Here is an 18,700-nt window from a genome sequence, read left to right on the forward strand (position 1 = left end):
TAGGAAGTTTAGTTCACGGAAGGACTTGACCTTTTATTTCTTATATTCACATCTAAAGCATTCTGTATTGGTAATGTCTTTAATTTACTGATCTTTTTCTTGGCATGCTGTTGTCCCGTAGTAGGTGCTTGAAGGACACGTCTGTGGTTGTGGTGACTGTGGCTAGTGGTGAAGTATACATAATCGTTAGCTTGTCGACGAGGGTCGACACTCAGGTCATCTACATTGATCCAACTACGGGTGCCCTTTGCTACAAGGGAAAGCCAGGTTTAGACTTTTTTAAATCTGAGGAACAAGCTTTAAATTTTGTCTCAAATGGCTCTCGTTGGAATTGCAAGAGTGTCTCTAATGGTAGGGCAATATTGGGCTACGCTCCGTTGGGGGGTGTCGGCCTACTTCTTATCGCAAAAAAAGTAACCCCACCATTCCAAATTTACCTGGCGGGGGATGTGTATATACTGTGACGGAGAGCGAGTGGATCAAGGTCTCACTTCAAATCCCTCAACTCCAAGGAAAAGGTGAATTGAAGAATATTCAGGATTTAGTGGAGCTTGACATAGATGGGAAGCATTACTATTGTGAGACAAGGGACATCACCAGGCCCTTTCCAAGTCGGATGCCTCTGGAAAGTCCGGATGATGAATTTGTTTGGAATGGATGGTTCTCAATGCCATTTAAAAATATCGGGTTACGACACCATTGCGTGACACTTCTGCAGGTTTTTCTTTGGACTTGGTACCTCCATATTGATGCTTGTCTTGTCTTCTTTGAGTTATTTTGTATCATAGTGATTTTGTCCAATGTTTGCTCTAATTGTTCTTAATTCTATTCTCACCTTATCTGTCATTCTTAATCAGACTTTGGTGGTTAAGAGTTTTATGGTTACTGTTACGCTCATAACATCGGGCTATTTCCATCTCACAATAAAGAATGAGTTGCTGGAGAAATTCTTTATTAGTGCGTGCTAGTAATGGCCTAGTGATTTCTTGTTTTTTCCTTCAGTAGGGACCACTTTTCACTGATAGTCTGAAACCTTTATGGAAAAAGGACTCATTGAGCTTGCATTATAGGTATTGATCAAGAAAATAGTGAAAGCAGAAAAATTGACTAGGTCTTTTGTAGAAGGAACGCAGCAGCATATTTGGTAAATGTGCGTGAGTATGTGAGTTAGAATTTCTTAGAGTGGGATGCAATTTTGTCTTTTCTGGTCAGGATCGCAATGTCTAAATGCATAGCAGGGGATGTTATGTCCTACCGGATCTTTCTTAGTGCGTGCTAGTAATGGCCTAGTGATTTCTTGTTTTTTCCTTCAGTAGGGACCACTTTTCACTGATAGTCTGAAACCTTTATGGAAAAAGGACTCATTGAGCTTGCATTATAGGTATTGATCAAGAAAATAGTGAAAGCAGAAAAATTGACTAGGTCTTTTGTAGAAGGAACGCAGCAGCATATTTGGTAAATGTGCGTGAGTATGTGAGTTAGAATTTCTTAGAGTGGGATGCAATTTTGTCTTTTCTGGTCAGGATCGCAATGTCTAAATGCATAGCAGGGGATGTTATGTCCTGCCGGATCTTTCTTCCTGATTGAATCTGCTAGTAAAGAGGATAAGTGCTGATGCAGTTCTCAATCAGATAAAGGGCACTCTGAACTATTGGCATATCTTGTGTTGCAGACAGTGCCATTAGTGGGGTTTATCCTTATCTTCTTTCCTTAAAGCAAAGGAAATCTGCATGGTTGATTAGGTGCCATTGGGTGGTCTCAACTAAAACAAAGAGCCCTACCTATATTTTTATTTGAAGGACGTGAATGAACAGATCACCTTGAATGCCACAATGACTGCACTCATTGTGCTGGTCTCATGACGTACAAATTCTTTGGGGCCATTTGCCTGTGCAATTTCGTAGGTCAGGTGAAATCGTTTTCTTAGCAGAACCTTAGAATGAATCTAAATGAACTTGTTCAAGCAAAGAGGTATCAATTGGCAAAATGTGGCTAAAGTAGCTTTAGTGAATGCACGGCTTCCACTGAAGGATGAGTGTCTGACTTTGTCAGACAAAAGTTTTATTGCTTCTCTCTCCTTCTCTCTACATTGAACCATTGATATTGATAATGGCAGCTTCGGCCAATGGATGGGAAATGATCATCAAGTCTCCTACGTTGAAACAAATTGATGTTCAAACACTTAAAACCATTATTACTAAATAACATTTATTAACTCATTCAAAGTAGACTAATATAGATTATAACAGGGTCTTGTTAATGAGATCGCTAGGAGCATCGGTTGACCATATTTAATAGGGGAATGTTTTCATTCTTAATAAGGAAATGTCTTCATTTCGAATGCATTAATTACCCTAACATGAGAAAGATAATGCATTGGAAATGAAAAACTTTCTTTGTTTAGGTGTTGGGCACTTGTTAAAAAAAAAAAATAGTATAAATTTTAACAATTAAATTTTTGAAAATAACTTAATCAAAGTATTTTCACCATATTCATTTTTGCTAATAACTTTTATGTAGCAAACACATATTCAAAAAATTGAAAATGAAAACAGAATCTATTTTCATTTTTCATTTTTGACTGAAAATGAAAACTGAAATTTTCGTGAACCAAATGAGCCTATGATTTGCCAAATGAGAGAAGGATGGCTTTTTGAATTTTTTTTCCTCCTTTTCTCTAGGTTTTTAATTTTAATTTTTAGGGTGGAGGGAGGGAGGAGGGAGGAAGCGCAGGGTATATGACAGTGACAGTTGGAAGCATGGATTTTTGTAGACGGCAGACTGTCGGGGAGCAGGCTCTGGTAGTTGATCTTTGTTTATGTCTCGGATTAAAACAAATCAGACTGTAGGGGAGCAGGTTTCATGCTTTTTCCTTTATGCAGACCACACTCTGTGCATTGAAATAGTTGGTTAGCAGAAGTGATATTTTACTAACATAACCAATTTACTGACTTATCAAAGTAAACTAGCCTGCTTTGATACGTCAAGAATCATGAAGCATTACTTATTTGCTGTTCTGTACTGTCACCATGTTCCTTTTGGCAACTGCTGCTCTCTTACACAATCCTAATCTATAGGGGTTTGCAGAATGTCGAAGTTTTGGAAGCTTAGGACAAGTAGAAGGGATTGTTACACTGACAGCTCGCCGTAGCAGATTGCATCCAGGGACTCGTTATCTGGCTAGGGGATTAAACTCGTGTTTTAGCACAGGTAAGATAATGCTCAAACATGGCATGGTATTTAGTTTCTTAATGCCTGGTTGCTTGCACTGTCCTGTACTGGGTCCACCAAGACTTCCTGATGTAGCTAGTGTTATGTTGCTGGTGGCTCCGACCAACCTTTTTGTTTGATATGTGCTGATATTCTTCACTGAATTTCTATGACATATGTTATAATATATTGCAATGCCTGGTTATTGTAGGGATGGTTATTTTTCAGTTCCAATCAATTAGAGTCTATGGTCCATGCTGATTAGCTGCTGTAATTTGTTTGATTTTTTCCTATTATTGTCCTGTTACTCATTTGATTGCCTTTTGCTGTTTCCACTCTTAAAATTCTTGATTGTGGGTATGAAATACTCACATGGAATTCAGCAATACTTTTCTTAGAGTTGCAAATAACCTTTGCTTGGTGCTTATTATTAGAGTATCAGATGTCGCTTGACTTTGGGTTTCAATGGGCCTTATATTCATGAAGTTATCCTTCACCTATTAGTCTAAGCTTTTGGGTTGAATATTCTAACAGGATATTGAAGATAGGTTGTGCCTGTTTATTTTGCATGCGAGGCTTCCCGTTCATCAATTTCACGTGTTGTTCTTAGTCTAAATATACGTGAGAGGGTGTGTTAAAGTATTTACTTGTATATGGCATTTTAATTTGCCTTATATTTACGAAGTTTCCCTTCATCTATCAGCGTTAGATTTTGAGTTGGACATTTTAACACTTGTGATACTATCTACATGATGTGTTCATCTACATATGCATAAGTTGGCTTTTAATTAGTTTTAGAAATTGATAGCTGCAAAAAGATTAATGTTAGTAATGCGGCTCATAATTATAACCTAGGAATTATTGAATGGCCAATGTGATGTGACGCTTTTCCAGTTGTCTAGGTTCTGATTTTTATTGGCATGCCCTGGCTGTTGTTATTGGAAATACATGACTTCACAATGTGGTTCCAAAACTTGGATCTTTTCTCTTGACCCTGAGAGTGTGCAATCAATTTTACCGCCTCAATATGTACATTCCTTATAATTGTGGGCAAGTTTCACCTGAACGTGTGCAGAAATATTATTTTATAGGAAATGAAGTAGAGTGTGAGCAGCTCGTATGGGTACCCAAGAAGGCAGGTCCAAGTGTTCCCTTCAACACATATATCTGGCGACGGGGCACAATCCCAATCTGGTGGGGTGCAGAGTTAAAGTTAATGGCTGCTGAAGCAGAAATATATGTTGCTGATCGAGATCCGTATAAAGGAAGTCCACAGTACTTTCAGAGGCTGAGTAAGAGATACGATGCACGAAATTTGGATGCAACTGTTGGTGGGAATCAGAGAAAGATTACTTCTGTCCCAATTTTTTGTATAAACTTGCTTAGGAATGGACCAGGAAAGTCTGAAACAATTTTAGTTCAGCATTTTGTGGAATGTATAAATGACATTAAATCAACTAAAAAACTCCCAAGTACTCGAATACATCTAATAAATTATGACTGGCATGCCAGTACAAAATTAAAAGGTGAACAGCAAACTATTCAAGAACTGTGGACACTTCTAGAACATCCTACAATGTCCGTAGGCATTTCCGAAGGAGATTATTTGCCTTCGCGACAACGTACTAAGGATTGCTGGGGTGAAGTTATCTACAATAATGACATTGAAGGAGCATTCTGCTTAAGATCACATCAAAATGGTGTAATTCGCTACAATTGCGCTGATTCACTGGATAGAACTAATGCAGCTAGTTACTTTGGCGCCCTTCAAGTTTTTGTGGAGCAGTGTAGGCGGTTAGGAATATCACTTGACACTGACAGACCATATGGTTATCAATCACCTGATAAGAATAGTGGGTATACTGCTCCACTGCCACCAGGATGGGAAAAGAGATCTGATGCAGTGACAGGGAAGGTATACTATGTAGATCACAACACCAGGACGACAACGTGGACACATCCATGTCCAGATAAACCTTGGAAGAGGTTTGACATGAATTTTGATGAGTTTAGGAGATCTACAATATTGTCCCCTGTTTCTCAGTTAGCTGATCTTTTCCTGCTGGCTGGTGATATCCATGCAACACTTTATACTGGGTCCAAAGCAATGCACAGCCAAATACTCAGCATATTCAATGAAGAAGCAGGGACTTTTAAGCAGTATTCTCAGAATCTGAAAATCACCTTGCAGAGAAGATATCAAAATGCAGTTGTAGATAGTTCCCGCCAGAAGCAACTGGAGATGTTTCTTGGAACGAGACTGTTTAAGCATCTTCCATCTATTCCAGTCCAACCTCTCAGTGTATGTATGTTTAACATTCTTCTTTTATTGAAGCAAAGCTCAGATTACTTTTCATTTCTGTCTCGTTGCTGCTTTTGTCACACACTCTTTTGTTATGCCTGGTTCCTCCTCATTTTATAACTTTCAAATCTTCTTTCACTCTTTAATTCTTGGATCTTTTTAGCCCCTGATATATTTTCCTTAATTGAAATGCCAAATTTTGGGTGCAAAACATGTTGCATGATCTACAAAAGAGAGTTTAGTAATTAGCAAAGAGATGACGTAGAACATAGGTGTGAAAGCTGACAGGATAATTTGCAATGCCTACATTGTCCTGTGAAGGCACAGCTGACAGAACATGTGCATGATCACCCCAAAATGTGTACAATCAGCTCGTTTAATCTATCTAAAAGATCTCATTCGATAAATTTCTTTAAGTAGTAATGTGTATGCTTTGGGGGCTGTTTTGTTTCTTGCTCTCTAGTTTTTGTTTGACAAACTCTTTTCCCAAAAGTTTAAGCTTTCAGAAAACGGGCCATACTGTATGTCAACCATATTTCATATCACTCCCCTTTGCTTAAGTTGCAGTTTACATGAGAAACACAGGATGTAGACCTAAGTTTATGGAGAAAAGAATCAAATAGAAAACACAACAACAGGAATAGAAACAGCAGAAAAAAATTAAGGGGAAGTGTCAGGATTGGAACTCTTCCGGTGCTTTGATATATTGTTGAAAAATCAGCATATCTTTGCATAGCCTTAATGGCACTTTCTTGATTTGAAAAAAGGAAAAAAGTCTAAAAGTTTGTTCAGAGCATTCTATTAGTTTTGGGATTGAAGCTCTGTTTTTGATATCCTCATTGACAATTTTTAAATTCACCCTTTCTTTAAATAAATTTAAAAAGTAGTTATGCAAAAGGTGCATCTTCTTCTATACTTCGCCATGTCCTCACTTGATTGCTTTGCCTTTTGACGGAACCTTTCTGTACTACCATAATCTTCAGTGGCTTGTCAGTCACCAATGCTTGGATTTTAAGTGACTTTGTCTCACATTTCTATGAAAATTCACTGCAATAGTTGAAATTGAGTTTGCCTTCTAGAATCATCGTAGTATAATTCCCCCTCGGAATTTTTTGGGTTTTTTGTGAAGTACCCAGATGATGTTCATACTAATTGGTTGTGCTAACTTCTACATATGAAAGTTCATATTCCTGCATTCAGATGTTTTATGATCTGTCTTAAAGTATCAAGTGAATTGTTGTGTAGTAAAAAGAAAAATCATTGCTTGAGTGGAGCTGATCATCTGTTGGAAAGAAATGGCTATTATAGAAAGAATATTCACATATTAATATCTCCGTCTTCTTCATTTATGATGATTGCAGGTTCTTTCTCGTCCATCAGGATTCTTTCTCAAGCCAGTTGCCAACATTTTCCCGAACTGTGATGGTGCCTCAAGTCTCCTAAGTTTCAAGAAGAAGGATGTAATCTGGGTATTAAGTTACTTCTCATTCCTCAGCTTATAATTTCACAACTAAAAGACTCTTGATGGCTTGTAATGGACAAGGAAGACTTGAACAAGTATTGAAGGTAAAGAAATGTCAGTTCAGTTTAATACTTTCTCACTGGAGCAAGTTCCCTTCCTTTTTCACAGGTTTGCCCGCAGGCTACGGATGCAGTTGAACTTCTTGTCTATCTTGCTGAGCCTTGCCATGTCTGTCAGCTTCTTCTCACAATATCACATGGTGCAGATGATTCGACATATCCGTTGACAGTTGACGTAAGGACTGGCCAGGACCTTGATAATCTTAAACTGGTCCTGGAGGTATGTTTCATCTTCATCACTCTGTAGTTTAACCACTTGAATTTGTAATTATGATGTTTTGTAAGAAGCATTTACTTTTTTTGTATTCCTAAATGGTTATCTGATGGGAAACTCTTGAGAGGATATAACAACACTCTATGCACTGCATATATAGAAGTTGCAGAGTGATTGAGATATTGTAAACAGAGTTTATTAAATGTTTATACTTGTTTACATTTTCTGCTTAGCATGCTAACTAATGATTAGATTGGGCCCAAGAATGCAATTCTTTGCATAAAGTCTTTTAATTTTTGTCTGTAAAATAGGAGGACAGCTTCTTTCCAGTTCAAATGCACAAGATGTTTTATCTTCACTCTACTTTTTCATTTATTTAGCTAAATGGTCTGAAAGTAATATTTCTACTATGAAACTGCACCAAGAGTTTTTTCCTTCGCAATAATGTAAGCGAACAAATACTTGAATGGAAAACGGGGGCTATGAACCTATTTTCAGAAATAAACCATTGTCTTTTAACATTTGATCCTTGTAGCTTTTATGCACCCTATACATGCTTCTGGCTATATTGGTTTGTGCTTTAATGTACCCTGACCAGATAAATGGTTCAGTACTTTTATTTTTAGTGCACAAAATTATTTCATTGAAACTTATGTTATGTTAGTTTCCATACCTATAACTGTTTGCAATCACCTACTTGTGACTAAAGGCATGAAGAAGGTCCATTGGATGAGTGATGTTCTTGGCACATCCTTTTTTGTCAGTAGGTTATTATCCCAATGGGTGAAGAAGAACCACAGAAAATCTTGTTATCCTCTGTGCGGAGTTATATTTACACGTGCTTTTCATTTTGAATATGCACTTGTGTCCCCTCCCCAAAAAAAAAAAAAAAGAAAGAAAAGAGGACAGAATTTTCCTCCAATTCACTGGTTTGTTATCTCAAAGTCAAGTGAAGCTCCTCCATATGTGGTGGGGTTTGATTGGAATTTGATTGACTGTAGTGAATGGTGGTCATTAGTATAGAGTAATATTTGTCTAGCAGTACAGATGTATGTGGGTGGAAAATTGAAAGAGAAACCTAGAACTTCGGAACTAGAATTTATAGTTGTGTGGCTCCTTTGTAGCCTATTCCATCATCCAACTATACCAAGTGTTTTTACTTGTGCTGCAAAGTGTTTCTACAATCGGACTGGCTAAAGAACCTGTCAAGGAGCCAGCTTGTGGCTTAACAAATCCAACCTCTGGTTCAAGTGTTAAAATAAAGATAGAATGGCTGCAATGGTGAGACTCTCTGATGGATCAGTGGTTGACTGCAGTCTATGCCAATTTAATCTAAATTTTGACCATCTATGTGAGGCAATTCTTCACCCAAGCAGTTTTAGTCTGGTTTACAGATTTTACCCTTTCCTTTGTCTTTTCCTCTATCCCATCTTCTTCTGTGCTGTTTCTTTTGGTTTGTCCAATTCCTGGTTACAAGCACCAAAATATCTGATAACCAATTGTGGAAGGAGAAACCGGAGCTGGCTTTTGTACGCTCTTCATGCTTGGGATCCTTTGCACAAATAAAATAACATGGAGATGAGGTGATGGTGGAGAGAGCAGAAGAAGAAGAAGAAGAAGAAGAAAAGGGGGCACGGTAGGATTGAGTGAAAAGAAAAGAAGGGGGCATGGTAGGATTAAGTAGACTCTCTGGAGTAGAAGTGTCATGGTGTGCAAAGCGAGAGAAATTAAGAGAAGAACACGATGATAATGGGCAAAAGGGGTGTAATAGTGAGATAGCTATCCAGGCAAGACACGCATCTCTTTGGCAGCAAGTGACTTTTCCTTACTTGCCGTGTAATCCTGCTGCTAACATCATTAGTCTCTAGTCCAGCTTATGCCCTGTCATGTTAATGTAATTGGAAAAGTCAAAGGCATGATGGTCAAAAAGGCATAGTCATGTGCACTAATGAAATTAACAAAAGAAAAGGACATTAGCAAAAAAATTCTGTGATGTAGTGAAGCAAGAGCAGAGGGGTATTATGTGATTAAGTAAGGTTAAACAATTTAATTTTGTTAAATGTCTGATCCAAAACCGTAGTAAACCACCTGCTAGCCAAGCTGGTCTTAAAATAACTAAAATTTTCTGTATTGGTTTGGGTTTTTGGGCAAAACCTAGTCGATTGATATGCCTTTTTCATGGTCTTATTAGAAACATGCATATAACATGGCTTGAAAACAAATTTTTTTATTTATCAGGCTTGGAATTTGATCATATGCATAGTTTAATTATTTCTCGTTTTTTCTGTTCCCAGGGCGCTACTATTCCTATGTGTGCAAAAGGGACAAATATTTTGATCCCCTTACCAGGACCAATTAGTGCAGAAGATATGGCTATTACCGGAGCAGGGGCGCGACTTCATTCTCAAGATGCATCAACTCTTTCACTACTATATGATTATGAAGAAGTTGAAGGAGAACTGAACTTTCTTACTCGAGTAGTTGCACTCACTTTTTATCCTGCTCTCTCTGAACGAAGCCTTGTGACGCTTGGTGAGGTAAAAAAAAAAAAAATCAGTATATGTGCTTGGATTTGTTGCATTTGTTCTTATAACTAACTATATAAACAATAAATCTAAGCATGTGTGCTATATGTCATTGTGGTTTTAATTTCCAATGGAAGACTTAATGGTGATGGTATCTTTTTTATTGTTCTTGTATCAAATGGTGGAATGCATTCGCATCGGTAGATCTTCAAATTGACAATGCTTCATGGTTTTCTCTTTGGTTGTGCGAAAATATCTATAAATTAGAAAGCATGAGAAATTCCAACTCAAAATGTTAACCCATTAGGCAGAGAAGGTGTGAAAACTGTTGATAAATTCCATGTCCTGTTGCTTAATACCACATCTTGTTTCATTTCTCACTTGTAATTAGAAACAAACCATTTCTTGATCAGGAACTCATAAGGGCACTGTATTGCTGTTGTTAGGCATCATGTGAAGTTTAACTTGTGTATTCCTTTTCCTACTTTATCTGCCATTCTTGTGAGTTCCCTGTACTCTCTTCCGTGTATTATGGTAGATATGATTTTCTCATATATTGTTTCACAGATCGAAATCCTTGGAGCTTCCCTCCCTTGGTCTGGAGCTTTCACTGGAGAAGGCTGTGGTGCTAAACTTATCGAGTTCAGCAAAAAATTTCAAAAGGAGAGTAATCCTTTTATGTCTAATCCCGAGTCTAATCCTTTCTCTGGATCTTTGTCCAATGACAATGTGTTGCCATCAGATGAAAGAGGCATTTCGGGAACCACTTTGTGGACCTTTTGACAGGAGGATACATTTAATGAACCTCCTTCTCATCCGCTGGCAGAAAATGTTACATATGATGGAGACGACCTTGATTTCTTAGATCAAGCGGTTGTTGAGTATCATGGTGCTGAAAATGATACAAAGACATTTCCAGAAGCTGAGAAAACGTTAGCAAATGGTAACCAGCAGTACATCGGGCATCTGAAGTACCTTGCAGGGGCTGACCTGGTATGTTGGGATCTCCTCGTGTTATATCATGGTTTATGTTCCCTTGATGTTCTTTTCAATAGATAAATCTTAGGGAGATTCATTTTTCCCCCCTTGCACCGTCGTTGTAAATCTGTTGTCTTAATGTGCAATCTACATGATTTTACATGTTGATGTTATTTTTTATACTTTTGGTTCTTTTTTAGCTTTATTTCTCTTTAGTCTTGGGCAGCATAGAAAGCATCCGTGGTTTGATCTTTCTAATAAGAAACCAAATTACTTATTGGAAATTGCCAGTTTCTTGTGTGGATTTTTCCTCTTTTCGCTTTCATTGGATGACTCACTAATTGTATATACAATTAACATATCTTCTGATGATAATTTTCTTCATACCAAGGTACTAAAGCATTCTTTCTATATTAATGTGGCGTTTTCATTGTTTGTAATATCTTATCCACAATTTTGGTAAGCCAAGGAATGCGTACCTGAAATATGTCCTTCCAAATTACCGAGATACTATCAAGTGTAACTGCTTCTCTTTGTTTCATTATTAATCTCTTTATGTCTTAAGTAATTCTAGTTCATCTCTCAAAACAATGTTTCTGACATCCTTCCAAGTTACCCAACTTTTTTGAAATGCTTAGCTAGCTTAAGATTTATAACTGTCAATTTAGTAACTTTTATAAAATGAAAATTGCTCTGACCAAAAAAAGGAAAAAAAGAAAGTTGCAATAAGTTCTTCTGAAAAATGGCTCCAAGTACAGTTTGCCTCTTATCCTTTTAACTTTCGCTGTCACCTCTTTTATCTCTAGGTTTGTCTCAGATAGCTAGCCTAAATCGGTAAATGTTAGAAATATTCTCACATATTAGTTCAAATATGCCCTTAACAAGTGTTTTGTTGCACTTTCTTGTAACTTCATTGAGTTTGTAAGTTGACACCTGATGCGTTTTTAACAGCGAAAGAAGCTCGACTTTACAGAAGCCACGGAGCTTGAAATAGAACGCCTTCGACTAAATCTTTCAGCTGCTGAAAGGGATAGAGCTCTTTTGTCAGTTGGGATTGATCCTGCTTCAATAAACCCCAATCTGTTGCTTGACGAATCTTATATGAAAAGATTATGCAGAATTGCCAATTTGCTCGCATGGCTTGGGCAAGCTTCACTTGAAGACAGAATCACCGCTGAAATTGGTCTTGAGAATACTGATAATAACATCATAGATTTCTGGAATATGACTGGATTAGGGGAAAAATGCTTGGGCAGCATGTGTGAGGTGCATGCTGAGACTGGGGTTCCTGCAACTCCATTTTCAACAGTTTCATCAACCTCCTCACAACCTAGTCTCTTATGCTCTCAGTGTGAAAGGAAAGTCTGTAAGGTTTGTTGCGCTGGTAAAGGAGCTCTTCTTCTTCAGAGTTATATCTCTAGAGATCCCTCAAGTTATGGTAGTGTTCAGAGTCAGGGTGGATCAAGCCATGGTGGTCAAATTGATGTCTCAACGAACAGATCCACGACAATTGATGGTATTATCTGCAAGAGGTGTTGCCAAGGCATTGTGCTTCATGCGTTGATGTTGGACTACATCAGGGTCTTGACTAGCTTAAGAAGAAGTGCTCGTGCTGGTGATGCTGCTTATACAGCCTTGTATGAGGTGATGGGATCTTCCTTACGGGATTATCCATCTGAAAGAAATAGATATTCTAATCCTAAGAGAGCTGTTAAAGCTCAAAGAAAACTACTTAAAGGAGAGGAATCACTTGCTGAATTCCTTTTGCCAGCTTGTTGCATTTGGTAATTTCTTGCATCTTACATATTTCAGAGCTTTCCTTGTCTTTTCCATTATTACAACTATTTTCAGCTCTTGGTGCCTTCATTTTGAGGAGAATATTTGTGAACTAAAGGTGGGTCTTCTTTGAACAATGTTTAAGACTGACCAGCTTTTGTTAGCTGCCCAACTACTGGAAATGTGGTAGATGTGTGCTTTCCTATAAACCAAACAAAACCTTTAACAAGTAACTCTCTGAAGCAATAGTCATTCATGCTTTTCGAGAGATTTTCTTCATTCTCTCTCTCTCTCTCTCTCTCTCTCTCTCTCTCTCTCTCTCTCTCCAGTTTTGAGCTTGGCCTAAACCAATTTTCTTATAATAAACTATAGTGATGCCCTCGATTGTCTAAATTTCAGTGGTAGTTTTTTTAGATTTTAGAAGTATAGTCCTTTTGGAAGTAACAGGGATTTATGGTTGAGGTATCCTGAAATTTCTTTGAATAGCATCTAGATAAGTTTCCTCTCACTGGTTAACGGAAAAGGATGCATAAATTGCTGGACTTCCACGCTGAACATATAACTCCAGAATCCTCAATCCTATTAACTATCCACATATGGAGTGGGAAAATAACATCAAACTGAGGAGCTTTATTTCATTTTAGAGGACATTCCTAGAGCCTGTATACAAGTGCTTGCTGCTTTGATTATGCTATAGCTATTGTAGTGTATGGGAGTCAAAATTTGTCCAATTGTTAATTTCAGGACTTAAAGCAAAAAGACATATCTTAGTGTGTCATGTTCCTATCTTTTCTGTACATGCTGTTTGCAAGAAGGTTGAGAAAGCAGTTTGTGCTTCTAGATTCTATGGGTTGGCTTTTAAATGGCTTTTCCTACCAAGCATTTGATGGTTAACATCCATAAAGCAAAGTTGGGAGTAAAAAGCCCTCCAACACCATCAAGTTGTTTCATTTGACATCTATATTTTTTACATCATTGGTTTTTACTTGTGTGTAATTTTAGGTCCCAACAGCAGTGGGTTCTGCCCCACCATTATCATTGCTTGCTCCACTCGCTTTTGGGTCGGAGCATTCGTATTGGGAGGCTCCTACCAGTGATTCCTCTGTTGAACTGGTCATTGCTCTGGGAACCCTTTCCGATGTCAGTGGAGTGATCATGCTTGTTAGTCCATGTGGCTATTCTGCGGCGGATGTTCCCAGTGTAAGTGAAGTTATAGGATGTCAGTAACCTATTTAATGCATCAAAATCTGCTGGGTTCCATGAGTTGGGTATATCCTTATCTGGCTGAATTGTTATTTCATTTGTTGATGGATTGACCGTCCACAGTTTGCCCTGAGTCAAATTACATTTGTTGCATTGTATGTAAACAAACAGTTGAAGTATGACACCTAACACACCCTCGCCCCCCACCAAAAAAAAAAAAAAAAAAACAGTTGAAAAGATATAATGTAGTGGATAGGTGATTTTAATTCTTCGACTTCTGTGCTCTTCTTGAGAGGAATTGTAGGAGATAAGCATAAGCCATATAAATCTCATGGGTGGGCCCAATCGAGTCGTGGAAATTGTGCCAGTCTAGTACAGGAGTTTGGTACATCTGTTTGTGCTTAGATATGCTTTTAAGTGCATGTGGGCTATGCTAATCATGTGAGGAATGATATTACGAATATACAATTGGGATAACTGAAATGAGCTTTCAGATAGAAGAGGATGACATAACTTGTTTGATTTCACTCCTAAGGTGAGTACTATCCTCCTTCTCTTGAGGTGCTTTGTTAGAACAAGTGATTATGAGAATCAATCACTGCCTGTTGAGTTCAGATGTTTTGGCCCCACCAAGTACAGTCTCGTCGTTACTACATGACTAGAAACTTTATCGCTTACTTTGGGTAGAACTCTTCTGATGCAATGACAGGTGCAAATCTGGGCTAGTAACAAGATACAGAAAGAAGAAAGATCATGCATGGGAAAGTGGGATGTCCAGTCTCTTATAGCATCTTCCTCAGAATTCTATGGTCAAGAAAAATTGGCTGGGGAGGATGAAGTACCCAGGCATATAAAATTTGCTTTCAGAAATCCTGTCCGATGCCGCATTTTATGGATTACTCTGCGCCTTCAGCGTCCTGGTTCCTATTCTGTTAATCTTGAGAAAGATATCAATCTTTTAGCTCTGGAAGAGAATCCGTTCTCACAGCTTAGCCGGCGTGCTTCCTTTGGAGGCTCAGTTGAAAGTGCACCCTGTATTCATGCCAAAAGAATATTAGTCGTTGGAAGCATGGTAAAGAAAGAGACGGAGCTACCACCAGGCTCTGACCAGATGAATTTGAGAAACTTGTCAGACAGAGTTCCTCAGTTAAATAGGTTTAAGGTACTACTGATTTCCAAGCATTTCTTTTACTCGGCTTCATGTCGAACTTCCAATCATGCTATTTGCTAATGACCATCTTATCCATCAATGACTTTTTATAGGTTCCTATTGAGGCTGAGAGGCTCATGGACAATGATCTTACCTTGGAGCAGTACCTTTCTCCTCTCTCACCTTTGATTGCAGGATTTCGTTTAGATGCTTTTAGTGCAATTAAGCCACGGATCACCCATTCGCCGCTTCCAGATGCATATACGCAGGATGGGTTGACATTAATGGACGAGAGATACATCTCTCCAGCTGTGCTATATATGCAAGTTTCTGCCCTCCAGGTACCTTTGAAATTGCCATTCCACACCCTTGAAGTTGATGTACACTTGCTTCTCCATTGCACGGGGCATGCTTCTGTCTTATTTGCTGTAGTGTTCAGAGTGGTGTGTCTTTAGTGAATCTCCTCTGTACGTGCTTGTCTTGAATGTGTTCAATTTGTTGAATACTCTTTACATATGTGTTCTCTCTCTCTCTCCTCCTCTCTCACATGCATGCGCCCTTGCTGGGAGACAGATTCGGTGACAGCTTTTCAGATGGTGTCTTGCTTGTACTTCTGCAGACATATATTTTCTTTTTATAGATCTACTACCCCGTCCGTTAGTTTTAACCAGAGAACAATTTGTTCCAGGACTCCCACAAAATGGTGACTGTAGGAGAATATCAGTTGCCCGAGGCGAAACCCGGCACTCCCATGTACTTCGACTTCCATAGAAAGATACAAGCACGCCGAGTAACATTCAGACTTCTCGGTGATGTCACTGCATTTGTTGATGACCCTGCCGAACAGGAAGACCCGAACTTTAGGACTTCACAATTGGCCGCTGGGTTGTCGTTGTCGACTAGAATAAAGTTGTACCACTATGCGGATCCGTACGATATGGGAAAGTGGGCCAGCCTTTCGGCTGTCTGAATCACGTCATATCTTTATCGAGATTTTTGGTTTTGGTTGCAATTGGTATGCTATTCTTTCCACCATATCTGATTTCTTGTAAATTTTGGATGTATCAGTGTATTATTCATCAACTTGACGAGATTACGGGGTCATTTCTGTTGTATGATTTTCCTTGTATAAGCTGAACATAGTTAGGGGAAATTTGTTTCTCTAGAATATCATCGGACGAAGAAAATCAAGTATTTTTTCAGGAATGCGATTGTTGGAGGCATGGCTTGTTTTTCTGCTAGAGTAACTATTGAGCATGTTGTAAAAGCCCTTCTTCTCTGGGCACTTCTACAAATCTTCGAGGATCCGCCGACTGATCACCGGCTACCTTAGTCGAGGTCGTCCATGGTCGCCATGGGCTCGCGCTTGCCCGGAGCATGGCCTCATGAGGCTCGTGTGACCCTTGCGAGTTCTGTGATAGAACTCGTGACGGCCATGCAAGCATTGTCAAAGAGCTTGCGGGTCTCCTTGGTCGTGGCCATGGGGGACCTGATCTGTTCGAGTCGGGTTGTCCGAGCTCGATGTACACCACATTAGAGGCAGCAACTACCGGTGGCCACAAACCCGACGTTGACGGCAGCCAAAACCGCGGTTGGCATGGCAGATGGAGGAGGAGAGGGAGGCCAGTTAGGGTTTAGGGGGAAATTTTTGGGGGCAAGGGTAGTTTGATAAAAAAAATGGAAAATTGATAAATAAGTGAAAGCATAATGCAACTTGAAAGGAAGTTGCAATCCAAGATGCATTTGATTAGTTTTCAAAGGTTGGGGGGAAAAATTGTTCCAAAAGTGGTAAATCCATTATATGTTGGTCAGTTCAGTCCTTAACTTTTAAATATTGCCAATTTGGTTATAAACCCTCCAATAATTCAGTTATAAAAATTTAAATTATGCAAATTTAGAGTTAAAACTTTTAACGATTTGCCAAACTAATCTTAAACCTTTTAGTAAATTGTCAAATTAGTCTTTCGGGCTAATCTTGATAGGATATTAATGATGTGGTGATTTAGTCAGCACTGGCCATCCTACGTGGTGTGGTTGGAGACGATGTGGACAAATTTTTAATTTTATTAAAAAAATGTAGAATTTTTAGTGATTTTTTCTTTTCTTTTAATTTTTTACCAAAAAAACACAAGGCCAGGGTAACCGTTAGCCACTGGGCGACGGCCACTAACCCCTATCAATCCCTAGGTAAAAATGTGAAGCCATTGTTGATTGCGGCCAACAAGGACATCACAAGCCCTTTGTGGGCCACAATGAGGGTGTCATGACCCTTTCTTGCCCTCGCTGTGGCCAGCGAGGGAGTCAACTGCCCTTGCCAAGCCATCATGGGCCATGGTGAGGGCTTTGCGACCATCGTGAGGGCTTCGCATCCCTTGTCTAGTGGCTGGCGCCTTAGCCTTGTGTTTTTTTTTTTTTTTTTTTTTAATGGTAAAAAGATGACAAAAAAAAGAAAAAAAAGAAAAAAATAATAAAATCTAATTTTTTTTTTTAAGAGAAGTTAAAGTATTGTCCACTAGCACCTATCACACTATATAAGACGATTGGCGCTGATTCAACTGCAATGTTAGCGATATTCGACTTAAATTAGTCGGAATGACTAAATTGGCAATTTATTAAAATGTTTAGGACTAGTTTGTTAAATCTTTAAAAGGTTTAGACTAAATTAGTCTTATGTTTCATATTTTAGTCATGTTATCACCACGTAAGAAAAGGAAAATATTAAAATAAGCCACACTAGCATTTCTTAATTTACCAAGTTGGATGGAGTTAACATAAGGGCATGATTGCACCAATTTGATAAGTTTTAAGATTTGATGACATCAGATCTATAAGTTTTTGAATGTCATCAATTTTCGATCTAGTAAACTTGTAAATGGATCATATATTTAGACACTAGATGAATCAATGGATTTTATCATAATTTTTTTAATCAATCTAATTCCGGATCGAGTCATGAGATTGGCCCAAGATACTTTGATTTTTTACATTTTCTCAAACCTACGTATTATAAATACTAATTTGAATTGATGAATATTCTAATTTCTATAATTAATAATATATAATTAATTAATACTACTTATTTATTCATTTATTCAACAAATCCAATTGATTGATACGAGTTGATTTTCTGTTACGATAAATTGATGAAACAATAGCTAACCCAATAGCTGCTTCGGCGGCTACAATAGCTATAACAAAAATGGAGAAAATATCTCCTTTTAATTGTCGACTATCAACAAAATCTGAAAATGTTACAAAATTTATATTAACCGCATTGAGGATAAGTTCAAGACACATAAAGGCCCTAACCATATTTCGACTCGTGATCAATCCATAGATACCAATAGAAAATAAATAGGCACTCAAAACAAGTACACGTTTGAGTATCATTGACCAGCTCCTTATTAATTTTGATTCATTTCAATATGAACAAGAATTCAACGTATTCAATTGACTATAATAGAACAAGTACAAAATAAAGGAATAGATTGATATTTGGTAATGGATCAAAATAAAAAATTTATATTTTATGCATGAACAATTTTCAAATAGTTTTGAAGATAAATGGATTTGATAACAGAAAACAAAGTTGAATTTTGATTGCTAGGAATAGTTATAAAGATTTATCATCGACGAGCAACAACAATTGCACCTATCAAAGCAACTAAAAGAATTATGGAAATGAGTTCAAATGGAAGAAAAAAATCTGTTGATAAATGAATTCCAATTTGTTGACTATTACCTTTTAGAATTTATTCCTT

General features: G+C 38.0%; 1 protein-coding gene across 1 annotated transcript; it reads left to right on the forward strand.

Annotated features, from left to right (window-relative positions):
• The first annotated feature begins 356 nt into the window (after positions 1–356).
• LOC104428015 (probable phosphoinositide phosphatase SAC9) lies at positions 357–15,985 on the forward strand. The gene is given in 13 exon segments (XM_039306143.1): positions 357–718; positions 3,078–3,210; positions 4,302–5,512; positions 6,874–6,981; positions 7,143–7,313; positions 9,602–9,844; positions 10,400–10,825; positions 11,762–12,566; positions 12,569–12,594; positions 13,589–13,786; positions 14,499–14,951; positions 15,053–15,280; positions 15,628–15,985. Coding segments are annotated over 13 exon segments (4,386 nt in total). The 5' UTR covers positions 357–616; the 3' UTR covers positions 15,910–15,985.
• The last annotated feature ends 2,715 nt before the right edge of the window (positions 15,986–18,700 follow it).

The sequence above is a fragment of the Eucalyptus grandis genome, chromosome 1, assembly GCF_016545825.1.
Source record: "Eucalyptus grandis isolate ANBG69807.140 chromosome 1, ASM1654582v1, whole genome shotgun sequence".
Classification (NCBI taxonomy): domain Eukaryota; kingdom Viridiplantae; phylum Streptophyta; class Magnoliopsida; order Myrtales; family Myrtaceae; genus Eucalyptus; species Eucalyptus grandis.